Source organism: Onychostruthus taczanowskii, unplaced genomic scaffold, assembly GCF_017590055.1.
Source record: "Onychostruthus taczanowskii isolate IOZ18803 unplaced genomic scaffold, ASM1759005v1 scaffold68, whole genome shotgun sequence".
Lineage (NCBI taxonomy): Eukaryota > Metazoa > Chordata > Aves > Passeriformes > Passeridae > Onychostruthus > Onychostruthus taczanowskii.
The window spans coordinates 4,174,052-4,200,453 of NW_024504566.1; the positions used below are offsets into that span (position 1 = coordinate 4,174,052).

Below are 26,402 nucleotides of genomic sequence, written 5' to 3' on the forward strand. Positions count from 1 at the left end.
ATGGATAAGCTTTTCCAAGTGCAGATTCACCTGAAAAATTTAAGTAGTGCTTATATCTTTCTGACAACTAAGTGAAGCATTTAATTTTCTCTTTGTTGTTGTTTTTTTTTTTTTCCCCCCACAAAAATAGTAGGAGGGAGAGAATGGGGGAAGAGGGAAAGGGCCAGAAGAAACAGAGAAAAAGAGTGGGGACAAGAGACCAGAAATCAAGAAGTCTTAGAAATGTTTCAAATTCTCATTTTTAGCTTTTTTTTCCCCTGGATCATCTTTTAGATTTTTTTTTAAGATCTTTACAGTGGTTTACTGTGCAGTGTACATTGTAGCCCTTAATCAGTGCATCTGTTGCAACATTTGTTATAATTTTCTGAGGGTTTTTTTAATTTGTGGTTTGTGGTGTGTGTTTTTTTTTTTTTTTTTTTTCCCCCCTCTGCATACGAACTGGAATTAGAGTAAAATCTTCCTTTTTTTCATAGGATCCCTCTGTGGCATCAGGCTTGTTAGTTGCCAAAACAGTTTTCCAAAATGACAAACCCTTTTCCTTAATTTTCTTGTATTTATGAATCTTTTCCGTTTGCCTGTGGAAAAGGTAGAAGAGAGAAGGTAGAGTAATATCTTCTCCTCTCTCCTTTATTCTTTGGATAGAGCTTGAGAGACAGGAGTCTCTGGGGAAGTAAAACCTAAGAAGATAAACTATTTCTTCCAAGTTCATTCTTATCTATAGTATTTATTCTTGGGTGGGTTTGATACTGCACGAACAATGGGAATATGGACCAGGATAAATGGGCCCTGACATGATACACTAGACCTCCCAGTAAAGCCCATGTTCTCAGAAACTTTAAAGTGTGAGCAGGGAGTTCAGCTAAGAGGCAGCATATAAATGTTGCTTTGTATGGATCAAGGAAGATGGAATTATTGGTATGGAAGCTCATGCAAAGGCTATTCTGCAGCCTGAGGCAAAATTCTATTTGAAGCTTTCAAGTTGAATGTACTTTGTAAAGTGTGTTTTCCTCTTTAATCTTAATGCAACATGGAAAAAGTACATACTTTTGTTTTTGGAAGAGTCAGTACAATTTTGTGCAGTTTCAAATCTGTCAGCATTCATTTTACAAACTGTTTTTATGATGCTAAAAATTCTACATTCTCTTTACTAATTTATTCATATGTTAAATACAAGCACTGATGTGCAATTATGGTAGCAAATAATAACCAACTTCTTGATTTTGAACAAGGCTTGACATGTATCAGTGATGTGTCTGGTGAGCTATAGTGAGGCAGATGGGGGAAAAAAGACTCTCCTGTGTCTATTATGAATTTTGTGGCTTTGAAGCATTAAGTACACGTTCTAACACACCACGAGTTAGTAGGTTATCTTTATTGTATGTATGGTTGGCTAGAGCAGCACATCACACACCCTGACCTTCAGCGCAAAAGCCTGTCTGTGATCATAAGTTTAATTCTCATTTGGTAGTAATTTTCTTGCTAACTGTCCCAGATAGCAAGAAAATATTTCTTAAACATTATAAAATATACTGCTCTGAAGTTGCAGTATCTGTAAAAACCTTTTACAATTAAAATAGCAGCACCCTCTAGTGTGGATTCAGTTATACTGGTTAAAATCTTTCACATAAGTGTAGGTTTTTGAAGGAACAATAAATCCCTATAGCACAAAGAATTTTATACTAGCGTAAATATGTTGAAAGTAGAGGTTGTACTGTAGAAATGTGGCTCTGCTGAGAGACATGCACAAACACCTGGTGGGTAGTCACATCTCAGATGTATAAAGCTATTTGGAATGTTGGTCCTTGTCTTTGCCCTTCTAGAGATACTAAACTCTAGGTCAGGGAAAAAAAAAAGTGATTGATTTGAGTAATTTTAAAGTTAAGCAATTGCATTAAGACAATGCAAAATGACACCATGACACTATTATGATAGAATTGAAATGCTCTTTACTTTATTTACCGTGATTCTTTCTCATAAAAATGAATTTATTTTCAAAAGGTTAAGGAAGGATGATAAATTGGCTTGCACTTTCCTGTGTCATTAAGCTGCACTTTTAAGCCAAAGAACATATGGACATTTATGAGAACTGATGGAGATCTGAAAGTAGTGCTGACAATTAGTGCTTCAATAAATGTTCATCCAAATGAATCCAGCAGGAAGGCCTATTCATTAAAAAGTATTTTTTGGTATTTAAAGTTTATTGCAAAGCTTTTGAGTAAAAACTTTTATAAATTTTGAATATATTTTTCTCCCACAGTTGTGAAATAATACTCAAAGCCTATCACCTGGTTGAGGAATTGATCCAATTAGTTATGCATATCTTGTGTACCATTGTGTTTATTTCCAACTGCTGTAATCCAACTTTTCATTCTTTCAATACAATAACAAAACTAACAATTATTCTACTTCTGACCTCATCTAAACCTCTTTTTTAGCTTCTCAACCTTGTAAATGATCTCAACCTTGCACTTGCAAGTGATCTGCTTATATTTTTACTTATGAGCTCCTGTGACCTTCACAATCTTTGATTTAAATGCTGTGCTGGTCCCCAAAATGTCCATGATGTTTCTAGGAATAATTATACCTAATTATGATTATTTGAGTCTCCTACTTGCTCCCAATTTAACTTTTTTTTGGTGTGGTTTACATTTTTTGAATTTTAAAAAGTTTGGGTTTTTTTTTTTTGTTGTTTTTTTTTTTTTGTTTTTTTTTTTTTGGTTTTGTTTTGTTTTTTTTTTTTTGTCTTGAGATACAGAACTCAAGATTTGGACATTCAGAGAAAATTTTCTGAATTTTATTTTTTTCCCTTTCAAAAGGTTAACTTATTTCTTTTAACTTCTTTTTTGAAGTTTAATGTTTATGCTTTTTTGATGGAGGTGTTAATTCTGTAATTTTGGTAGGTACTGTTCTACTAGATGTACATATATTAGATGTAGGTATATACTCAGTGAATGTTATAATTTGGAAATATTTTTTTAATATTGTCCTTGAATATTTTGGGGTTAAATTTAAGAGGATCTCTTAAATAACCTTGGAGTTACAGTCTAGGATTATTTGCAGCTAGAACTAGAATCAGCTGTAAAATTAACAATGTACGCATTTATAATCAGTTAACTCAAGCATAAGGATCCCAGTTGGAGATTTCTGACTTGCTTTTCAAACATGTATTTAGAGAAGAGAGAGGGATTTTTAGGTTGGATATTAGAGAGAAAAAACAATACATGAGACAACCACTTTTGACAATAGGGTAAAAGTACTGGTTTGTATTACCTAAAGAAGCTGCAGATCTTCAGACTTTGGTTGGTGCATAGGAAGAGACCTGAAAAGCACCTAATGTGCAGCATAAGGACAAATTTGGAGCCCCCTGATTCTGTTTAAGAATTAGGCTTTGTCTGGAATGATGTTCCATAGTCCTTACAAAACAATTTGCCGAAATTAAGGATATTTTTCTTAAAAGTACTTTGTAGTATTATTGAAGATCTTCTGTTGACTGTCAAGTTCTTTTATGAAATGATAATTTGATGTATGGTGTTAATGATGTTTTTTTCCTCATGACTACTGAGTAATTTTCTCTCTTTGTGAGATGATGTTATAAGAAGATTAGTTGGGAGAAATCAGAAGTAGTTCATTCATTCTCCATGCTGGTGATGCATAATAATGGGTTTTTTGTACAGAGGAGATGATCAAGACAGTGAATATTTGAAACAATTTTCACATGTTCTTTAACAAATCCTTTGCCCATCTTTACAGTTTAATATAAAATTTTCTTTTTTTTGTCTCCAATGTTTAATTTTCTGTAATGTTTGTTAGAATTCCATGTGTTGGAGTCTAGCTTGGGGAAAAGGAGGTTATAACTGAAGTTTCATTCTCATAGAATTTAATTAATGAGTAATGAACTACTAAAAAATTTTTTTAAAAAAATTTATTTTTTCTCTCAAAGGATCTTATTGTATGAAAAAATATTTCAAACAATTGACTGCAGAAACTTCAAATTGCTTCCAATGAAAAGTGCACCATTTTGAAAAGGTGCTTTTGAGCCCTGTTGCAGTCTTTGATTTCTGGCCAAATAGGAGAAAGCAAGCTCAAAGAACATCAGTTATGTAAGAGATGAGGAGAGAATTTTGATTTTTACTGCTTTTTTTCTTTTGCTTTCTCTACTAAAATTTTATCTGCTATATAGAGATTTTGCCAGGAGTTCTGGTGTTAAAAATCTGCAGAACTCCAGAAAGCTCTGGGCCATGTTTCTGCCAAAAACATAATTAGATTCTGGAAAATATATATCTTCAAATTGAAACAGAGTATAAATATAGAAAAGTTGACATTTGGGTGCTAAAATTCAAAATCAGACATTTGGACTTAAATTCAGATTTACAGAAGTTTTCACCTGTAAATCATTGGCTTTCCTTTTGTCTAAATTTGGAAGAGTATTCTGATTAATGTAAAAGAGCGGTCAAGAATTTTGGATCTAAGGGTAAGTAATTTTTTAGTCTCCAGAGATGACACTGACCCTCCTATGAGGTATGTTTCAGTTTGGTTCTTTTTTAGTATGAGGTTTTGGAGTGCCAGCAGTGCTACATTATGTCTTATAAAACATCATACATAAGTGATTCACCTCTGTGTAAATTGCTCTTTGTTAGAAGCAATTTTTTTTATGTGATCCTGTTTAGATGGTGACCTTAGAAAGCAGGTGTCAAGTGTGCATGCTGGCCTACACCAACTGAATGATTAAGATGCTGTAATAATTTATGGGGGTTTTTTGCCGTCAACAGCCAGAATAGGTGTCAGTGTATGAGACCTTGAAGTTGATTTTTGCTATTACAATTTTCATTTTAAAAATTTATGGAAATGTTTTGTTCAGCAAATAAAATAAAAACATTTGAGACTGACATATTTTCTTAATATTTAAAGCTGTAAGAATTTATATTTACCTTTAAGATTTTAAAACGTTTCATTTTGAGTCTTTGGTGTGTGAGGATGGATAGGGACTCCCAGAGTGAAATAAATTGAGCTTAGTTCTACATGCTTGTCTTCTGTAAGTTATATATTTTTTTTCTGTTTTCTCCAGGAAAGAAATTCTCCCTCTAGTGAATCTGGGTCTCTGATTTCAGAGATTTCTCAATTTCTCTCTTGGAATTTTCTTTGATATTTCTTAAATTACAGAGTAAGTAATTTTATAGTCAACATTTCCAATGCCATTTTTAAGCTTTTTTTTTTTTACTTGAAAGTTTACTTTGTTGAAAAGTGCTTTTAAGCTTTTCATTTTTACTAATTCAAAATAAGAGATGTTTTTCTTGACTTATCCTGGTGAGATTTAGAATGCAAGGAGTTGTCTCTTAGTTTTCTGCTGGAAAGTATACAGTTAGTAAGACCACTTCAGCCAATACCTTTCCATTATTAAAAACTATGGAAATATATAATTTTTTTATGAGTTTGTATACCCAGTGCTTTAATTGGAAGATCGTTTCAGCGTATCTTATTGCAAGATGAGGTACTAACATTTTTGCAAGTGTATTGATGATCAGTTGAATATTATACATACATATATAGAGTATGTTTACATTTTAAATTTTATTTGTTCTGCCGTTACTACTGTCTTTCACCTGAAATAGTTCTTCATTCTTTGTATATTCCTTCTTAATATGTTTTAACATGCTGTGAAATCCTTCCGACTCTTCATTTGATGAGAACCAAAAGTTTTACAATTAACATATAAGACTAACAATGTGATGCATTTTTGTACTTTTGTTTTCTTAAATACCATAGAAGTCATAGGACAATGAATGGTTGTTAGCAGTATAGAAGCATCATTCCAGTTTCTAGGGATTAATGCCAATCTCAAATTTGGCTGAAGTCTGTGAAAAAAAAGATGGCTTTATATCCTCACAAAGAAAAAGCTGACTTTGTTTTTGTTCTTTTAAAAAAATTGTGGGGAGAAAATTTATGGTATGGTTCTATATAATAACCAGGAATTTCTGGTTTTTACTTCTTCAAAGGAAATAGTTGCAAGGAAAAACTTTGTTGAAAAGTTATTTTCCACTTCTTTGCTTGAACGCAGTCATACACAGATTTCTGCCTGACAGCTAAATCTGCATTTTGCCAGCTGCTTTGTCACATGAACTGTGGGGTTTTTCATTTACTGGAAACCACAGGAAGGTTCTGTGTTAATCTGGTCCCACTGGATTCAATAACTCGTTAGGCTTTTTCTGCAATATGGTACTTAGTCTACATTTCCACAATAATACTAATAAAAAATTTAGTACCTGTTGCTTACAGCATATTCATAAAAGAATTCAGATCTTGTTGTTGTCAAATATTTCAAAGTACCTTTTATATGCAACATGTGTTTTGCAGAGATACTGAAATACAGAAATGTCTGTGCTAATCACATAGATCTCCAAGTAAGAAATGCCCTTGTAGGAGGGGAAACACCTCTAAGCTGCCTTTGTGGTAGTTTGGATAAGAAGGATAGCGTTTACAGTAACTACTGCCCAAATTCATTGAAGTTGGTAGAAGAAAGCAATGCACTATGAAGATGCCTCCAGGGTCGTAGGCACCTTTTTCCTTTGCTCCTTTTTGCTATCTGAAAAAAATATTTGTCCTTTCAAGAATGATAATGAGCAGGAAAACTGGAATAGCGTCCCTGTATCTGCATCCCTCATCTCCATGTAGGTAGATAAAAAATGACACTTTATCTTGTCAGTTTCGAAATACCAAACTCTCTACATAGATTTAACTTAATGCTTTTCTATTAGGTCAATATTTGAAAACTATTCAAAACCACTAGATGATTTCTTGTTTATTAATTTTATTGATGTTTTTGTAATTAGTATAGTGGTTTTAAATAGGGAAGTATTTTGAAATGGAAAAATAACCTGTACATTATTCAGATATTTCTTTTTAATTTAAAATACAATTCTGTGAAATAGCTGTGATCATTCCTAGTGGATTTCTGTGTTCTATAGCCTAACAAGATAAAGGCTATATTTCTTCTGCAGTTGCTTTTTCTTCATTTGTGTAATGAAGTATTGTCTCTTAAAGTCAGAAGCCAATAGGGAATTTTCTCAGATGACCTGCAGAAGTGACCAGGATCACCTGGTTTTGAAATTGTACGTCTTTTTCTGGGAGAATTAATTGCCATAATGAAATTTTTCTTGAAAGACAATAATTTTGAGCAATTTGTCATAATAAACAATTGCACAGAATATTAGATACACAGTCAAGAACTAAGTTCCTTTACTTGTAATTAAAATAGAAAAGTCCAGTAATTTTCTCCCTGGTGAGTAGAACTCCTTATGCAATAAGTGCTACTTAAGAAATAACTCCTTTTGCTTTTGTAATAATTTTTTTTTTTCCTGCAGAGGATATTTGCTGATATCTACAGCTGATTTAACAGCTGATGTCACCATTTTCTCTCTGCAAAGGTATTTTTTAAAGGTGAAATTAAATAGTGATTTAAAATATTATTAATATAACTACAACAATGGCAATGTACTTCTAAAAGGTAACACTAAATATGTTGTCCTTATCAAATTACTTTCATCAGCTTAGCTTTTCTCATGTACAGTCTGAAGTAAGGTCTATTATCTGAATCAAGAAGATATTTTTAGAAATGCCTGATTATCACACACCCCTCCATTCACTAGTGAATAGATTATGCTTTTGCTTTGTGAGGTGTTTCCACTGCATATTTTCTTGCTATGCATATTTTCAATTTTATTTAAAATGTCACACCATTACATAACAAACATGTTACTTGCTATATGAGTGTTATATTTGCTCTACATTCATAGACAGGGGATGAGAACATTTCCCAGAATTAGGAGAGATTACAGGACAAATTGCCAAAAAGTGTATATCTTAGTTCTTAGGGATTTTCTTTATTTTGGTTCTGATTTGATTTTGATAAAAAACAAACAATAAAACAACAACCAGAACAGAAGTCAAAAAACTGTTACCACTTTGCATCTTTTCCTTTTAGAGCACGTGAATAAAAGTTTAGATTTATTGATTTACTGAAGTCTTAAATGCAACATTGAATATGGTTTACCACTGCAGCATTTAATCATCCATGAAAACAGGAGATGAAACAAAGAAGTTAAAAATCACAGACATAGAACCAAACCAAATGTTTAACTACAAAAAGGAGTTCTATAAAAAAGCCACTTGAGTCAAACACATTATTTTCAAGAATTAGTTTATTTTCAAAATTGTTAAAGTACAGTGATCTAGGATCACTTGTTATTTTAAAACAAGTTACAATAATTTTATGGTTATGAAGAAGAGAATTTTAACTTTTGACAGTAATGGAAAGAAGATGTGTCTGCAATAAGATGAAGGCAGTAGAAAAGTAGAGATAGTTGGCAAGTAGTAGTTATGTTCTTACACTTTTACAACAGAAAACACTGCAGTATCCTGACTTGCTCAGTGTGGGACTAAATTCTCAAAAGTAGGATGCTTGTGGCCATATATGACAGAAGGTCTCAGTTTAAAAAGTGAAATTTTTAAAAAAGTGATTACTTTTTAATCTTACAATTTCGTTCACTCTTATCCATAAACCTAGATCCTGCTATGTGCTTGGCAAGCCTTCTAATTTGTTAATTCAATTATTATACTTCTGCAGTGCTTCTCAGTAGGAAAAGATATGCACATTTTTCACAAGCTACCACAATTCTATTCATCTCAGAGGAGCTATTGTATTGTATAATTAATACTGGCATAATCCAAGTAAGAGTTTCTTTTGTACATCACTAAAGCCCATTTCTATTCTACGTGCTATAAAGGGACATGACTGCTTACAGAAACCAGGTCTGCAAAATAGTTCTGTTAGATTGTACTCATCTATTTGCTTGGTCCTAGAGCCAGGCACCCATCATGTTTTTTATAGTTAAATATACACTTTCTTATAATAAATGAGAAAACCTGCAGGGATTCAAAATACATGAAATTGCAAAATCATTATATCATAAATGATACTTCTGAAACAGTAAATTATACTGAGTGATAAAGTGCCATGAGTATATTGTGTCTGAAAAACATATTGCCTCAGACAAATTTTAACTGATCTTTTTTTTCCTCCTCTGTCTGCAAAATACTTCCTACCAGTTTCTTTATTTCAGTTGCATAGTTTCCATTTTGTTTTGTAACTTTGTTCAGCAAAACCAAGCAGCCCTCAATACTTTCTCTTCTGAATGCCATAATTTTCTAGGCATTCATTCTCAAGGTTAGCATTTATTTATTAGTCCTAATGTTCCATGTCTTACCTCCTACTCAATTGTACATACCTTTCTCAGTCTATCTGCAAAGCATTTTTGTTTTGTACTTTCAAATCCTTTCTGTAAATTTTCTGATGCATATAAATAATTTACTAAATTGTCACATGTGGGTATAAATTTTAGGTCCATTTGTGTGTCTGAATTGACATGCCTTTGTATTCTTTCCTTCATTATGAACACTGTGTGTTATTAGGCTGGCAGGTTTTAGGTGTTTTTCAGCCAGTAAAATAGCAGGTGTACCAATGATATTTAAAGAAATAACTATTTCATAAGTCTTTGTGGTGAAGTGGTGAATGTTTTTCTACGCCCACCATGATTTTTTAAAAAAGCAACAAAGGGACCACTTTTTCTTAATCTTCAGTCTTTGTTTAACAAGTACTTTTCATTCCTTCTAAGCAACAGCCAGGAAGCACATTCAGATATGTGCCACTAGTTTGTTAAAATTTTCAAAACTAAGCTCTTCTTCAGAACTGTGCTCTCTTGTTTTGATCTTTTTTTCATGTCACTAAGGCAAGATTTACAGAGTGTCATAGTGATTTTTATCAGTTCCAAAAAAAAAAAAACCCACTTGTTTTTGGGAACACAGGCCCAATAGAAGATCTTAGCTTCAGGCAGTCCAGCTGTATGACTTAATTAAATAAAAGATACTACTATTTCTTCCAAATCTTGACTTATCTCCTTAAATCCTCAGAGCCATAACAACACTATGGCTTTTGACTCTACTGGCATTTATCTGACCTACAGAGCAACTCCGTATAGGCAGCAGCACATGTGAGGATATTTATCAAATTCTGTTTTCAGCTATGAAAAATGAGGATTCTGCGTGAGAGTGCTAATAAAGAATATTTTAGCATTGAATAATACTGCTTATGTAAACCCATGATGAGATTAGTCCTTGTCCTGGGCACGGTTACATTTACATTTCAACAGTTTACAAAGCATTCTTAAAAATATTCACTCTCTCCTTAAATTCTGGAACTGTAGGGACATTCCAAATCTTCAGGTCTTCCCTTGAACTTTTTTTCCAGTTTTAAACATGCAGGCTGTATCTTAGTATTGTAAGAATCAGTCTAAGCAGGAGAATTTTTTGAGTGGTGAGAAAGACTTCTCTTAACACCTATTCCAAGAGAAATCAAGCTGTTCTGTCATAATTAAGCTGTCAATATTATTTCTTGTATTTACTGCTATAGTAGGTGGAAATATATCAGAAAGAAAACTCCAAAGTGAACTGGAAAGGAGATGAGGAAATTTACCTGAAGGATATATGTTACTTTCATTTTCCAGCTTTTCTGTAGAAAAGCCTAGGAAAAACAAAAGATGTTAAAGGAGAAGGAAGGTTTCTCAAATGGAGTGTCTGACAGAAGGAAAGTAGTCAGTATGTATGTTCAAGCTTTATATTAATAGTGCAGTGTACTTCAGTTCTTTGCTAGGACTCATGTTAGCACTTAATGTGCTATTATTAGCCAGAAAATGGAAGATGAACAGAGTAGCAGCAAATTTTGCAGAAGACACAACAGTATTTCAGCAACTTAAATGGGGAAGATTGTGAAGTGCTCTAGCAGTCTGATTTAGTGAGTGGAGCTGCATGGCATGATTGCAGTAGAATTTCATCCAGATAGCTGTAGGGCAAGACATCAGTGGCAATTATTAGAAATGTGTCTCTAAGTCCTAAAGTTACAACCACTCAAACAAAGTGTTTGAATCAGACCACACTAAGGAATGATTACTAATACATGAAGCTGGCTAGCTATAATTACACAATGTTGTATAGCTGAATTCATGTTGCAGTTTTTTTCCCTTCTGTGAGCCAATCTGTAGTTCTAAAACCAAACAAAAAACCTAAAGAAAATGTAAGGTATAACACTCACTGATATTGAACAATGAGAAACACTAGAGGAAATTGGAATCAGCACACTGCCATTAAATTAAAAATTAACTTATCATAAGAAAGGCAGAGACTTTGGAAAGAGAGTGGCAGGAAATTACGGAAAGCTGATGAATTATTGGAAACATTGAGCAAGTTTACTTCATGTGGAGATCATTATCACTGGATGATATGACTTTATTTTGCAAAGACCATTAAATCTGTGATAATATGTAGCTGGAGGATTAGGTAATTTCTACTTCAGCATAGCAGGGTATTAATTTGTATAGTTGCCCTGGAGGGATACTACTTTAGCCAAAGTGGCTTTGTGTAGTTCATCCCCGTGCTCTAAGCACCATTTTGAATCAAAGAATCCTTTTCCTGTGCAATGAAACTGTCCATTGGGTGCTCAGTGCAAGATTGCTGCCTGCAGAAGGGAGGACAAGCAATCTGCAGCTTTGTGTCCAGTGTGATGAGCAGAGGAATCAAAACTCCTTGTTCCCTGGGTGTTTCTGGACTTCTGCTAGTCATACACCCCCATACGTGCACACACACACATTAATGCATGTGTGCTGGATTTTGACTTCCTGTCTGCAGTGATAGCCTCTTGCCCATGTGTCCCTCAGATAATTAATGTTAATTATACTTTCTCCAAGTAAAATTAACACACTGTGAGGATTGGTTTAACCTATCCTTAAAATCTTACAGTGATAGAGACTCTGTAGCCTCCCAGAGCAGTGTGTTTTCTTTTTGATGACTGTAATATGATATGGTATTTGTAAAAGTAGATATATTTCAATAATTTTTTCTTGTAGCAGTGGAAACACTGGAATGCTCTGATTTGATCCTGCCATCACAGTATTGGCCAACATAAATCAATTTTCATCTCAAATTTCTGAAACACCACCAAATGAAGTGCCTCTGATATGAGCAGTGGTTGTTCCTACTCTGAGATCTGATTACTGTTTTCCTTGTAACAGGAAACAACCTCCTGTCAATCAAAGCTACAAGCTAGAAAGTGTGATAGTGTGATCTTTCCAACATAGTAAAATCCTTTAGGGGTGATGTGTGTACTTAGTTTTATGGCCTTGGATTAATCTTGACATGCTGTTATCCTATACAGATGCATCCTGAGAATGTAGGTCCTAAAATAGCCTAGGAACAAATGTAAAAGGTTAGAGATATGGGAAAACTTACTCAAACAAAATTAAACTTCTGGGGTGGTGGTTTTTCAGTAACCAAGGACTTCTGAATTGATGGAGAGGTATGAGATGTTATGAAAAAACATAAGTTTCAAATTGGTCTGGGGAAGAAATAAAGATGAGTCCTTATCCAGAAACTGACATTTTGGCAAAAGTGGGTGCTGTCTAAGATTAAAATGAGCTGAATATGGTTAAGAAAGGGACTCAAAATAACACTTTCATTATTTAAGGCACACATGAACAAATCTTCTAAAAGAATTATGTTAATATGATAGTTGTCTAAACAAACAGGCTAATTAAATTGACATTAGTGTTTGAAATAAAAGGAAGTTACTGTGATGTTTTTATTTTTTCTTTCCAGACCGCAGTTAAATATTGACAAGCACAAAATAAACATTGAAATTAAAGAAGTTGACTTTTCTCACAAAAAAAAATAATTATTGTTTATGAAAGAAATATGGAAAAACAAGAGGTACATGCAAATACAAGCCTGTGTTTTAGTTTCTGTCTATTATTTTATTGAAAGAATATCAAGCTACTATTTAGTAGTCGCAAGCTAGTGTTGGGCTATATAAGCAACAGTGTGAAAAGATGAGATATTAACTTTGGTAGTGGCTTTTGTTAGTAATTGCTGCCATAGGACTAGTTTTCATATTTGGCAAACCCAAGTTGTGTCCTGAAAAGGAGTATGTGGACTTGTGAAGACAATTTGCTGTGTTTTTCTGTGGTGTCCCCGCCTTTGCCCCAGGTTATTATCTGTTCTACTTCTGTTTCCAGCTCCCAGCAAGACTAGCTACTGTTACTTTCTCTGGTTTTCCTAGGTGCCTTTGGTAGAGCAAAGGCAGGAGAGACATTCTCCTTGATTTTGGTTCTCATGGTGAACCTCTGCATCATCAAATGCCAGGCATGGGGAGCAACTGCACAAACAAGATTGGGTGCTTGATAGCCCTGAAGTGGATCATGATACTAATAACCTAGAATGATACACATAGACTTCAGTGTACTATTTATAGGAAATATTGAATCAAGAACTGGTTTCTGGCATGATTAGTTTAATTTGGAAAGTCAATAAAGCTGGTAAACATGCCCAGTTTTCCTTTGGAAGTAGATGTACCATGCTGGCTCTACATGGGGATTGAATGTGTTCAATGTAAACAAGGTTGTCTTAGGGTAAAGTGGGTGACCTCAACAGAGTATAAGCAAGAAGCAGTCTGTAAAGGTCTGCTACTTTGCAGGATATAAATAGGGTCTTGTGAGCTCAGAAGACATTATAAATTTATAGGAATTTAATCTCTGGACATACTTGAAGATCTGGTTCAAAAGAAAGGGTTGTTTAAATTTCTCAGTGAAATCACTGTAAGGACATCATAGTATTGGCAGAATAATATATTCTACCTCTACCTGGTTTCCAATAATAGTTGAGCAATTTTAATTGGCAAGTTAAAGAAAAAAAATCAGCTTTTAATAGATGCTCAGCAGGGAAAATTCTAGCAGACACTGTAAAAGCTGACTCTTACAACAAAGGTGTCACTGTACATGCTGCCTGTAATGAGCCCAAGGAAAAAGTAATTTAGGTATCAAAACAGGGAAGAAATATCTTCAGATGACCTGGTTTTTTTTTTGTAGAGGCTAATCAAATAAATTAAAACAATTTACAAGCTAATTATAGTCCTTTCACAGCAGCAAATGTTACTGTGGTAGTGCTTCAGATATATCCTCTCATTAGTTTGGAGCAGGATATTTAAAAGAGACAGTGACAATTCTAAGTTGAATTAACTGTGGTTAATCACATGCCTGCTGCCTGATGGGCTTGAAGAGTACAGCTATCAACCACACATACATTTGGACATAGTTTGGGACACAGTTCAAACAAATATTTGATTCACTGTAATCTGCTTTATAGAATCAGCGGTGAAATACCTCCACTGACAAGTGCTATGTTGCAACAATTTGAGCTCAGCATTTCAGGAAACTAGCACAGGATATTTAAAGGCCCTTTAACTGAGAGTGTTTCTTATCAATCTAAATACTTCCTTTGTTTCTGTTATTTTCTATATTTCATTTGCAAAGAATAATATCATTTGCATTGTAAGCTCTCTAGGTAGAGACAGGTCTGCCATTGTTTAGAATTTTGCACAGTAACCATTTGGGCCCTGGTCCTGCTCATTATCATTATCCTTCTATTCATTCAATTTGATATATTGAGAAAAGCCATCCCAAATATATCAGGTCTATTTTACTCCCTTCTCTGGAAATGTAACATTATAAATTCTATGTAATACTAATTGGCACTTGAACTTTATTTTGTTAAATAGATTTCGTTCTAAAATGGTTTGGAGTGAGTACTATTTCTAAATGAAATATTTCAAGTCATCATCCTTCTGAATTGCATTTGAATTTGCTGGCCAAATGGATAAAGATAGATGATGTGGAAGATGATGTTTTACTGTGGCCTTGTCTGTTGACCTATGTGACCTATTTGATGTCTCTGAAATAGGTATAGACCCAGTTTAGAAATATGTTATGCAACATTCATTTCATAAGTGTGGGTTAGAGAGTTTTGTTCAGGACAGTATCATGCCTTTAAACTTGCTTCAAATATGACAGGGAGTGAGATCATAATTTTTGATATGGCTGTATGGCTATGCAATGAAATATAAGACTTTCTTTTATAAAAAATAAATTTTTTAGACTTGCTGATTGTAGCACAAACTAGTACTGCTATTTGAGAAGGAGAAATAGGTGAATGTAAACGTGGTGTTTGTGATTCGCTTCATGTTGTCTTGTAATTAGAAAATTAAAGTGATACCAAGTTTGAGAATTCATCAGAATCAAATATCAGAATAAGTATCAGTATCAATTTTAGTAAACACAGAAACTCATTTTTTGAACGAAAGTCAGAGTTACTGATATGTACTTGTGTTTGTGTGATCTCTAAATGTGACTTTGGTATTATATTGTCCTGTTTTCTAATCTGCACCTGCTTGTGTTCACCCACCTGGCTTGGTGCAAGGTGCTGAAATTTATGGCTGCACCAAATAGCTGATGTTCAACACATGTTTATGCCTTCTGTGAGTCTCTGCTTAGTCATATTTTTCTGCCATATGTCTTAGTCTTCAATGAAAAAGCACTTTATCAGTTTGTTGCCTTTTTTTTTTTAACAGCTAATAGATTAAAACTTTGATAACAGTTACATGAAGAATGAACCTTCTTTCCCTGAGCTTTTTGGTTCCTGCTTATCATCTCTATATTAAATTTTCTTTGTCTCCTAATTTTATCATCTGTAGCCACAATTTTTATAACCTCTGAATTTATGTAATTAGAAGTGAGTCAAGACTTTTGTGAGAAAGAAATTTCAGTTTCATAATCATTACTGAGTGCATTTTGGACAGGAGAGAGAGAGATAGGAAGGATAATTGAAGGGGGTTCAGGGTACAAGAGAGGCTGTAGATTCTAAAGGACTGGGAGTGGCCCTATTTTTTTCTGGCGTCCTGTCTTTCCTGCTGCTGAAATTAATTTGTCTTGCTTAGTCTTCATTCCTGGTCTGCATCAGAAGAAGCATGACCAGCAGGTTGAGAGAGGTGATTTTGTCCCTCTATTCTGCTCTGGTGAGACCTCACCTGAAGTGCCACATCCATCTCTGGTGCACCCAGTGTAAGATGGACATGTAATTGTTGGAGTGAGTTCTGAGGAGGGCCACAAAGATGATCAGATGGCTGGAGCACCTCTCCTATGAAGACAGTCTGAAAGAGTTGCGGTCAGAACTTGGAGAAAGCTCCAGGGAGACCTTATTGCAGCCTTTCAATACCTAAAAGGGATCTTTCAAGATGAGAACAAACCTTTTAGCAGGGTGTGTTACAATAGGGTAAATGTAACAGTGTTTAATTCAAGGAGAGTTGATTTAGATTAGATGTAAGAAGGAAGTTTTTACAATGAGGCTGATGAAACACTTGCACAGGTTGCCCAGAGAGGTGATAAATGCTTCATCCCTGGAAACATTCAAGGTCAGTTTGGGTGGGGCTCTGAGCAATCTGATCTGGCTGGTGTCCCTACTCATTGCAGGGCAATGGTATTAGATTACATTTCTATCCCTTCCAACTCAAACTACTCTAGGATTCTCCGCTCTTTTGGGTGTTGAGAATCTGTTACACCCCCTGTGTTATTTTCAGCAGTAAGTGATTCATTAAGTGATAGCATTGTATTGCTCTTTCCAAAAACATAGGTTGTTTTTCTAGTCTGCTGTAGCGGGTGATAAGGAGAAAGAAAGGGAGAGGCCAAGTCATGTTCTTTCTCTGTAGAGTCACTTGGTCATAAAAGCTACAGAGCTAATATAGTAACCTGATTATCTTGTCCACTTTGTCAAGTGGGTGTTTTCAAACTACGAAAACCTCAATTACGGTAGTGCAAGCGTAAAGGTGGCTGACTAAGGATGTACATAGAACTTCACTAATTCTACTGACCAAGTGGTCCTTTCTGCCTTTAATTACATATATTCTTTACCATAAATCTCATTATATTTGGCATGCTTTGAGTAGATTCATTTGAGAGATTAATGTGAACAGATGGTAAGGTGAGCATCACAGCAAGCACTTAAAATATGGACCACGGCTTCAAGGTCTCTTTTTTGCCTGTAAAGGACAGTACTGGGGCTGTATAACTGTGATACAAAACACAATAGTATGCAGATTTCTTTAGAAAAGGAAAAACCCTGGTTTATGCAGCTGTTTGAAGTTGAATGGCTGTGGTGGAAATTAGTTTAATTTACATAATGATTTCATAGGCTAAAATATTAGCAGTTTTATAAATGACTGAAATGTCTGTTAATTATTGCAGACCATTTATGCAATTGTTACAAATGTCTAACATAATCTTTAGACAGAAATACAGCCAGAAGAAATTGTGTGTGAAAATAAAGCACTTTTTTGATATAACTGTGGTGTTTCTGTTATTCAAAGGAAAACATTCAATTGCCTCCATCCTTTTGTGTAATTGATCATTGCAAAACAAAAACTTTTCCTACTACCATCTCAGTGCATTTGAAGTAGTGATTTTTCCTTTTCATTATTGATTATTGACTGGATAATAGAATTAATGAATTAATGGGTAAATATAATATGCTTTTGGACAAGCAAACATGGCTGTTGTAAAAGGGAATTTTTCATTTTGGATACATGGTGCTGCTTAGAGACAATTGGTTGTTACATGCATCCTGTTAACTAATGCATTTAGTCAGAATTTATAAAATATGTTAACTCTGGTACTTTACCAGAGGTTGTAAAAAAAAATAGTTATTGTGTTTAGTTTGCATGGATAAATACTTGATTAAAATGTATGCTGCTTTGATCAGTGAAGAATGGTTTCCCGTGAAGTTTGCAATATCTTTATTGAACACAGGCTTTTCAATATATTAATAAATAATATGGAAAAAACCCGTTAAGCAGTGATATGTTTCAATTTGGTGTTGACTTACTAACTTACTCTGGATAGGTAAGGTAGCACCAACACTGAAAATTTGCCAGGGGACTTGATTGAATTGAGTGTATGGCAAATAGAATGAAAATCAGTATAGTTAAATTTAAGGTGGTGCACATGGAAGAAAAAGGAACTCTGTATCTAAAATTATGGCTTTCAGTTGACAGTTATCACATGATAATGAAAGCATGACATTATGACATGCAATTCTTTGAAAATTAGGTGTTAACTAGCAAAGAAAAAGAAAAGCAACTGAAGAAAATAAGTATAAATCTGAGTATATGATATTGTACATGTCCATATATATATATATATATCCATGTTCCTACACTTTGATAAATGCCTGTGGCTTTTGGTACTATATTCAAAAGGATGTGGTAAAATATCTAAAATGCTCACATTGGGTTAGACTAGTGGCCAAAAGCATATCAGCATGAATTATGTTTCCCTTTTTCTTACAGTTTGTGTAAGCACCTAGGGAAACTATATGCTCCAGATGCCTTTTTGCTGCTAGTCAAGCAATGTGAAGGGAGTGAGATCTGCCAAGGCCACTTTGGGCTTAGGCTGTTAGCAAATTGTACCAATCAGGCAGTTTAAAGGGAGTGAAAGTTTATTGTAAATGCCTGTCACAGGATTTTAGTAGAAATATATTGAAAATTATGGGAAAATTTTGGCAGTAAGACAGTCTTTTTTGACCACAAAAACTACAGGGACTGCATGTTTTACAAAGACTTTCACCTCTCTAGTGCCTAACACAGTTGTATGAAAGATCCAAATGTGCATAGACTCATAGAATAGTTTGGATTTTAAGGGACCTTAAGGAACCCCTAGTTCCAATCCCCCTGTAGTGGGTTGGAACACTTCAGCATAAAGTCATTAATCCTTGTCCTGTCACTAAATGCTGTCATAAAAAGTTTCTCTCCAGCTTTCTGTAGGCCCTCTCCAGGTACTGGAAAGCATAAGATCTCCCCCAAGTCTTCTATTCTCCAAGCTGAACAACCTCTCAGCCTGTCTTCATAGGAGAGCTGCTCCAGCCCTCTGGTCATCCTTGTAGCCCTTCTCTGGAATTGCTTAAACAGTGACAACGGTACTTTGTGAGACTGGACAGTATTGGCAACACTACTGTAAGTGCAATAACAAAGAATTTCTTGGCCACTTTTTATTGTAAACTTAGTTTCTGTCACATATAAAAGTTTTCCAAACTTCAGAGTCTTGGGCCGTAAATCATATTGCTTCAAAACAAAGTTTACTAACAGACAAATAGCTTATTCATTAGAATTGCATCTTTTAAGGAAATGATACTATGTGTGTGGATGTTTCTCTAAGAGGTTCTGAAAAAATGAAACACTTGGAAAATGAAACATTTAGATTTTTGTATCCAAACAATTTAGCTAAAATTACTCTAAGTGTAAAAACAAGTCCAAATTAAACCCATCAGCCAATCTTCACTTTCCTGCACTCTACAAATTACTCAGCTCTGCTAGATGCCAGACATAAACATTCATGCTAATTCCTTCATTACTCTATTTGCTTTCCAAAGAAAAGAAATAATGGATAGAAATCCTATTTCTAATTGTGAATAGTCTGAGCTCAGCATTGCTGTAGATTTTTGTCTGTTGATCTTGATGGGAGGCAATAAAGAGATTCGTTCTAACCTTTTCCATCTTGCCAAACAATTTCAAATGAGACCAGAATCTCTGGGTCTCTGATGACTGTGTTCCTGGAATATTCAGTTTGTCAAAAATACATAGTTAACAACACATGCCTAAAATATTTTGCTGTGTCATATTTGATTCTGAAGGATAGGGGATGTGTTCTGTCAGTGTGAGTAATGACTAATTAGACACTCGTATAAGTGAGCAGAGTACAATTATAGTTAAAGACTGACAAGGACTTTTTGTACTACATATGTTGGGTTTTGAGACAATTAAGTCTACACTTCTCATTAGACACATTGCACTGTAGCTTGGAAATACTCATAATGGCTTTTCCATCTTGTTGAATTTTCCATAGCATAAGAAGCAACTGAATTATGAAGACAGGTAAAGAAATTCTCTAGAAAACTAGAGAATAGAACATCATATTTTAACTCATGAAGTCTAAATTAAGTATTGAAGATGAACTTAAAATGCGTGTCCAAATCATAACCAGCCATCATAACAAGTTATGAGCTATTTTTGAGATCAAGTGGCATCAGTTCATGTAGCACTGCTGGTTCTTCAGATCTTTCAGTGTTAAATTAGAAGAGAGATTGTTTTCCAGCAAAAGTCTTTTACATCTTTTGCTCACAGGACAGTTGCATTACGTAGATAAATGTGAGCTTTACTGCTTGTTGAAAGTACTGCCTTCTCAGTGTTTGGACCATAAGTTCACTTTTTAGAAGGTACTTAGCAGGACTGTATAGCCACATGCAAGTGTCTGTTCCTTGGAAAATAAAGAGATAATGTGATGCTCCTTGATACCTTTGTAACTACTGTGAGTTTTTGAAGGACCTGACAGTTTTGGAAGCAAAATGACCTTCATTACTTTCTCAAGAACTGTTGTATTCCATTTTATTTAAATGGTATGCTCTGTCTCAATCTTACATTTAAAGGGGGGGGAGGAAACCGAGGGAAGATACATTTGCTGACCAATAAAGACCCTCCAGGGATACAGCCTTAGGGGATGGACATTTGGGATAGCGTATAACATCATCCTTGGGGGGCTGACCCCTGGCTTCGGGCTAATCACTCGATGGCTTTGACCGAAAGATCTAGATAGAGGGGATGGGATGCTGAGTGACTGACAGAGAGCCAGAGCGGGGATTTGGGGGATGATCTCAACACAGGAGAATGGTTACACAGGTGGAGGAAGGGGGTACAAAAAGGGGTACATCATCAGGGGGGAATAAGGGTGTACAAAATCCAACTATTACAAAGTATTACAAAGTATAAAAGCACACTGCAACAAAGAACAAATTGCAGAATGGGAAGTGCTGCATACATGCTTTTCTCATGACTGCCAGTGGGTAAGTGGGTGGTTACATCTTCCAATGCCTGCTTTATTTTTATGCCTGTAATTTACCAAGGGTTTGCCTAATGGATTGAGTAGGGCTTACATCCTCTTTTTCTGTCTCATCATTTCCATAGTCATCTGCCTGCAAACATGGTTGATTTTGGATGTGCCTCTTTCACCTTGCTTGCCATCTTAATGAACATACAGCCAATGTTAAAGTAAAATGTGTTCACTAAAATTTGTGACTGCTTTCTAAACAACTTTTTCAGGCAGGGAAGCACTGTGATATTGCACAAGTGGTACTGAGATATGGGAGTGGAAAAAAATTCCTAGGTTACAAAAGAGACAAGTTTGAGACAGCTCTCAAAGTCCAGCTGGAATCCCAGCATACCTAGCACCCTTACTTATGGGCTTTAATTACCTTGATTCAAAATTGTGTATGACAGATGAACTATCATTGTATAAATAACCAATTTCTGTCTAACCTCACATTGGAATATGCCTGAAAAGATATATATATATATATATATATATATATATATATAAATCAAAGTGTTAGATATTGGTAATGATGGTAGTTAAAGCTGCTGACATTATACTGGCTTGAATAGGTTATCACAGTCATTCATATCAGGCTTACTTCTGCATGCAAGGATTATGTACCTTCTGGATCTGTACTGTTGAGTGCCTCTACAGGGAAGCTGAGCTTTCTTTCCAGCAAATCTGAGGGTTGTTTCTAATAAACTTCCTGATAGGAACTTACCCAGGAAGAAAGTAATATAGTCCCTTCTTCCACTTCTTGTCACTTCTAGTCAAGAAATGTAGCAGCAGAATTAGTGTAGATAAATTAGTCTTGAAATATAACACTGTAAGTATGGAAAAAAGCTATCAGATTATTTGCTCCATACAACATGGCTGAAATCAATGCAGTTTGCTTATTATATCTGTGCAGGTAATATAATTGTAAACACTGTCTGATCTTCCAAAGGGGATTTATCAGAGCATGCAAATGAAAAATATCAATGTCTTTGTTCATGATCTTCCTTAAAAAGTTTTCCTATGCAGTCAGCAATATTTTCTGACCTTGGATTGTCAATTTTGTTGCTAACAAATCATGTTGAGAGACAGCTTTGATTCTTGTGAGAATTACTGGGAGGCTAAAACTTGAGCATATTTTCCCTAGTGTGACCAGGTTCAAATAAACTGGAAGAATGCCATGTTTATGTCTGATGTACCTCAAATTTAGAATATCAACCGCAAGAAGAACAATTTTGTCCCTTGGTTTTTGTGTATGAAACTAAATGTCAAGCAAAGCTACAAATGATACAGTGCAAGTGGTTTACATATTAATGGAGTCTTTAATGTGTCTCTGAAGAATTATTACTTGAAACAATGAGTGGCTGTAGTGCTTCTCTTGGGAATCAAGAAAGAAAAACCTTTATGTTTTGTTCCTAGGCCGTGAATTAAATATTTGTTCATTTTAAAACTGTTTTTTGACGCTAGTGTTGTTGAAGAGTTGTTGAGAAAATGAGAACTGTGGTGTACTTGAACAACCTCATCTTGGGTTACTGAGATTTAGCTAGATCAGTGACTTATTTCTGTTTGTTAATTGCAACATAACAGCAATTTTAATTTAAAATGCTTGTTAGTAACAGTCTGTCAGTCCTTTGAGAGACAGTAGATAATCTGTGTCCTGCAAAGGGATTAACCAATGCCATTCTGGGAATTAAAGAATTACTTTATGGTAAATAAGTCCAGAATAAACCTGTCCAAAATCCAAAACAGATTAGAAATAGGGAAATAAATCCAAAGCTATTGCTTTTGGCTATTAGTTCTGCTCATCAACTCAATGTTTAAAACTCAGAAGCTCATATGTAAATGTTTTTAACATTTTGTGGAAGCAGCATTATATGAAGGACTTTTCCAAATGAAGAACACCTATGTAAGAGAGAGTAACCTCACTAAGAACCAAACTGTTGACACTTAACATCAAGAAGATTTCAAGAAAAATTGAGGAGCTGTAAGAAACTGTGAAGTATAGAAGACAATGTGGTTTAGGATGACATCCTTACAGTTGAAGACTAAAATGATCCTAAACACAGTATAGCTCAGAGAATGAAAGTAATTAAAAAGGAAATAGAACCTAATCGGTTGCCCTTTAAAAAGAGCATCAAAAAAACCCCAGACCAATGCATGGAATCAATGGTATACCAACTTCCATGCAAATTTAGGAAACTGAAAAAATGAGGGAAAATGGCTAGATCTAGATCTGCCCAAATTTCAGTAGAAGCTAAGCTATATGATGCTGTAATAGCAGAATCAAAAAAGAAAAAAAAAATACGGACGAGAGAAAGCAAACTCATTAGAATAATGCTATCTTTTGCAGAGTTTACAAACAAATTACTAGTGACTGGTTCAGAGAGTAGCACAGTGGAACTTTGTCAGGAAACAGTGTTTTATTATACAGGATTTAAAAGCAAAAGACCCATTGGGCATGTGAATTAGAGATTGTATCTGGAAGGTCTATAAGCCTGGGTTTCATCTGGCCAAATGAAGATGTCTAAATTTAAGTTCATTGTTTAGACTTCTCTCCCCTGTTGTCAGTGGAGATAAATGGACATTCCCTGGCGAGTAAACCATCTCATTTTGAAAGAGACATCTAAAATAAGTTACATAAATTGGGTACTAAAAGTGACCAGTTGCTCTCTATTCACTATAGAACATAAGGGAACTAGCTGAGATACAGACACCTCCAGAGTAGATAACATGAATCCTGAAATGGCAGTGAAAGTAGGCCATGCACATCTCAAACTCTTCTTAACTGCCAGGAGAAAAACTAAGGAAAACAAGTAATGCAAATTGACAGGAAATGTTTATTTCACTTTCTGAGTCTAATTTTATTTTTGTGTTGTTGTGTTTTTGTTTGGGTTGTTTTGTTGTTTTGTTTCTTTGTTAATTGTCTTTTAAGTTTAGAAAAAGCTTTGTGAGTAAATGAAGAATTTTTAAGAAATTGAAAACTGGGAAGTAGTTTCTGTTCCAGATTTTTAAAGGAATATTCTGTTCAATCTTTTTTGGATTTGATGCGTATCACAGATGAAGCAATCAATTTATTCACATTATTTAAAAAATGTGAACATTTTTAATATGTTAGAAAATTTAAGGGAAACTGCAGTTTCAATAACAGGAATACGGTCTTAAAAAACAAGTATTCATGTTTGGGTTTTCTTTTTCTCACTGTATTAATTCAGTGTTTTGTGGAAATATTTAATACAGACTGGCATAAAAAGACATAAAGAGGTTTTAATTTAGAATGAAGTCAATCACTGCGCTGAAAAAGAGATACAAAGCTTGGAAGAATTTGCCTTATAGAAAAACTTGAGAATTGCTTCAGTAAAATCCCCAAATGAACAAGCTTTTGTTGGACAAAAGATTGTGATTATATTAAAATTGAGTATTTCTTCACTCTTTGAATTCCATGCTGCTTGAACTATTGTTCAGTAAGGCACTGGCTTATTTAAATTGGCATTATTACATGTAGTGAGACACTGTGAAAGAGGAATGTGTAATTTACACATAACTTAAACCAGTCTATTTTACAAGATGACAAGTCTTTCATTTATTTATTTATTTACGTGATAAGAATTTACTGCTTTTTATAGTGAGCAAATTCCTTTCACTTTATTTTGTTCAGTGAAAAAACTGCAGGTTTCAGTGGGTGTTGGTTTGATTTATTAGGTCATGCTTGTGTAATCATGAGAAGAGTTTTTAAGCCTTTCTGTAGTCTCTGGAAACTTTTCTGATTGCTTCATAGCAATAGAACTGCTTTGGTACTCACATCAGCCTTAGCTTGCCTCCTTCATTGATGCCGTCTTTGGGTGTGGGCTATAGTTTTGGCCATAATGAGGTAATTTTCTTACACTATAACTAGTTTTGGCAGTTCTTGGAAATAAGATGAGCTGTCTAGAGAAGAATTCTTTAGGTAAGTGGTAGAAGGAAAGACAGACATATTGACTAATTTTGAACTTTCATATAAAATTGGAGCATATTTCTTTTACAAAACTGTTGAAAAATATGTCGCTTAGATTATTTTTGCTTTTCATTGAATGGAAGATGTATTTTCTTATTTGAAGAATCCAAAACAAATTTAGAAAACACCAGCTGAGAACCTCTCATTGATACAGAACTAGCCAATTTCTAGATAAGCATAGTGAGTGATTTGCGTGGTTGCAACAAAGTGTCAATATGTGAGACTCATCCCTTATTTAGTCAGTAAGTTACTGTGTATTCTGACAGTCCTCCATAAAGACAGATTTGTTTTACTTTGCATACAATAAGTTGTTTCCATAACTGTTACTTCAAAGAATTTTGTCATGGAGTAATTTTTTCATGTCGTTTTTGCTGTATGTTTCCTGATTCAAACTGCATGGAAGAGACAATTAATAAGAGTATTAAAAGTGGAATATATATATGAAGAAGAAAATGAAAGTCTTTTAAACTGTGGTTTCCAAAAAATAATATTTTCTCTACTGTAGTTAAATGTTCTGAGCCCTTTAAATGTTTTAACCCAAAAACATGCTAAAAGCAGTCTGTCAGAAAGTTCAGTAAAACACTAATTCTGTTCAATGCATTCCTGCAGTACATTTCATCTGTGCATGCATTTGGTTTGCAGTAATGACTGCAAATATGAACTAAAGAGAAAATATTTAGACTAACCTTTAAATGCTCCCTTCTCCCTGCTTTGTTAAATATTATTTCAGGTTAAAGTATTTGTTGTTGATCTGAAATAACAGTCCTACAAGAAAAGATAACCTTATGCTTAAAGGTAGCGGCAGGAGATAAAAACCTGGAAGCAAATGTATTTAGTCATGTATGTGTAAATGATTCCAGATCTGTTAATTATTGCTAATTGTGGGATTTTTGTTAAAGCTATGTATTTTTATGTACATTTTTTTTAAGTTAAGGTTGCTGCAAGATGTTGCATACTGCAAATTTTTATTTCTGATATAATTTATATTCTTCTGTTGTATTATGTCAGCTGTATGAGTGCTATCAAAGCTAAAATAAATCCTGAGATTAGCAGTCCAGAGATTGATTTAAATCTGCACAGATTTAAATTATGGCTAGAAATGAACTTTCTTGGGAAATAGCTCAGAACCGACACATTTGATGCACCAAGGAAAAAAACAAGGACAAAGAATTAGGTGTGTCATAAATGCAGATGAAGAGCAGAGTCCTGCTGAAAAGTAAATGAAAAGTGGAGTAAAAGGCTTTTCTGGGTTAGAGGAACATGGATCAAAACCAGAATTGTTTGATTGTAGCTTCATGCTATTTCCTTGGGTTCTGTCAGTGGTCAGGAAAAGTGACCAATCAAAGGGAAAGAGAGTAAAAAGATTGGTATCTGCCTCCCCCTCACTTACCTTTGAGGAAGTTGTAGCCTGCAGTGAATTTCCCCCTCAGTCTCCTCCAGGCTGAACAGACTGAGTGACCTCAGCCACTCCTCACACGGCTTCCCCTCAAAGCCCTTCACCATCTTGGTTGCCCTCCTTTGGACACTCTCGCATAGTTTTATAACTTTCTTTTATTGCAGCATCCAAACCA

General features: G+C 34.6%; 1 protein-coding gene across 7 annotated transcripts in view; it reads left to right on the plus strand.

Annotated features, from left to right (window-relative positions):
• Window positions 1–26,402, plus strand: part of IMMP2L (inner mitochondrial membrane peptidase subunit 2) — a 407,522-nt gene that overhangs the window by 86,248 nt on the left and 294,872 nt on the right. For 2 of the 7 annotated variants that reach the window (XM_041421055.1, XM_041421056.1), the window contains one exon: window positions 5,066–5,161. The exons of 4 other annotated variants lie outside the window; for them this stretch is intronic. In XM_041421055.1, the coding sequence (XP_041276989.1) occupies window positions 5,066–5,085 (20 nt within the window). In that variant the 3' untranslated portion in view covers window positions 5,086–5,161. Of the gene's footprint in view, window positions 1–5,065; window positions 5,162–18,735; window positions 18,978–26,402 lie in introns of those variants that run through there. One more of the 7 variants, XM_041421058.1, reaches the window with a different exon arrangement.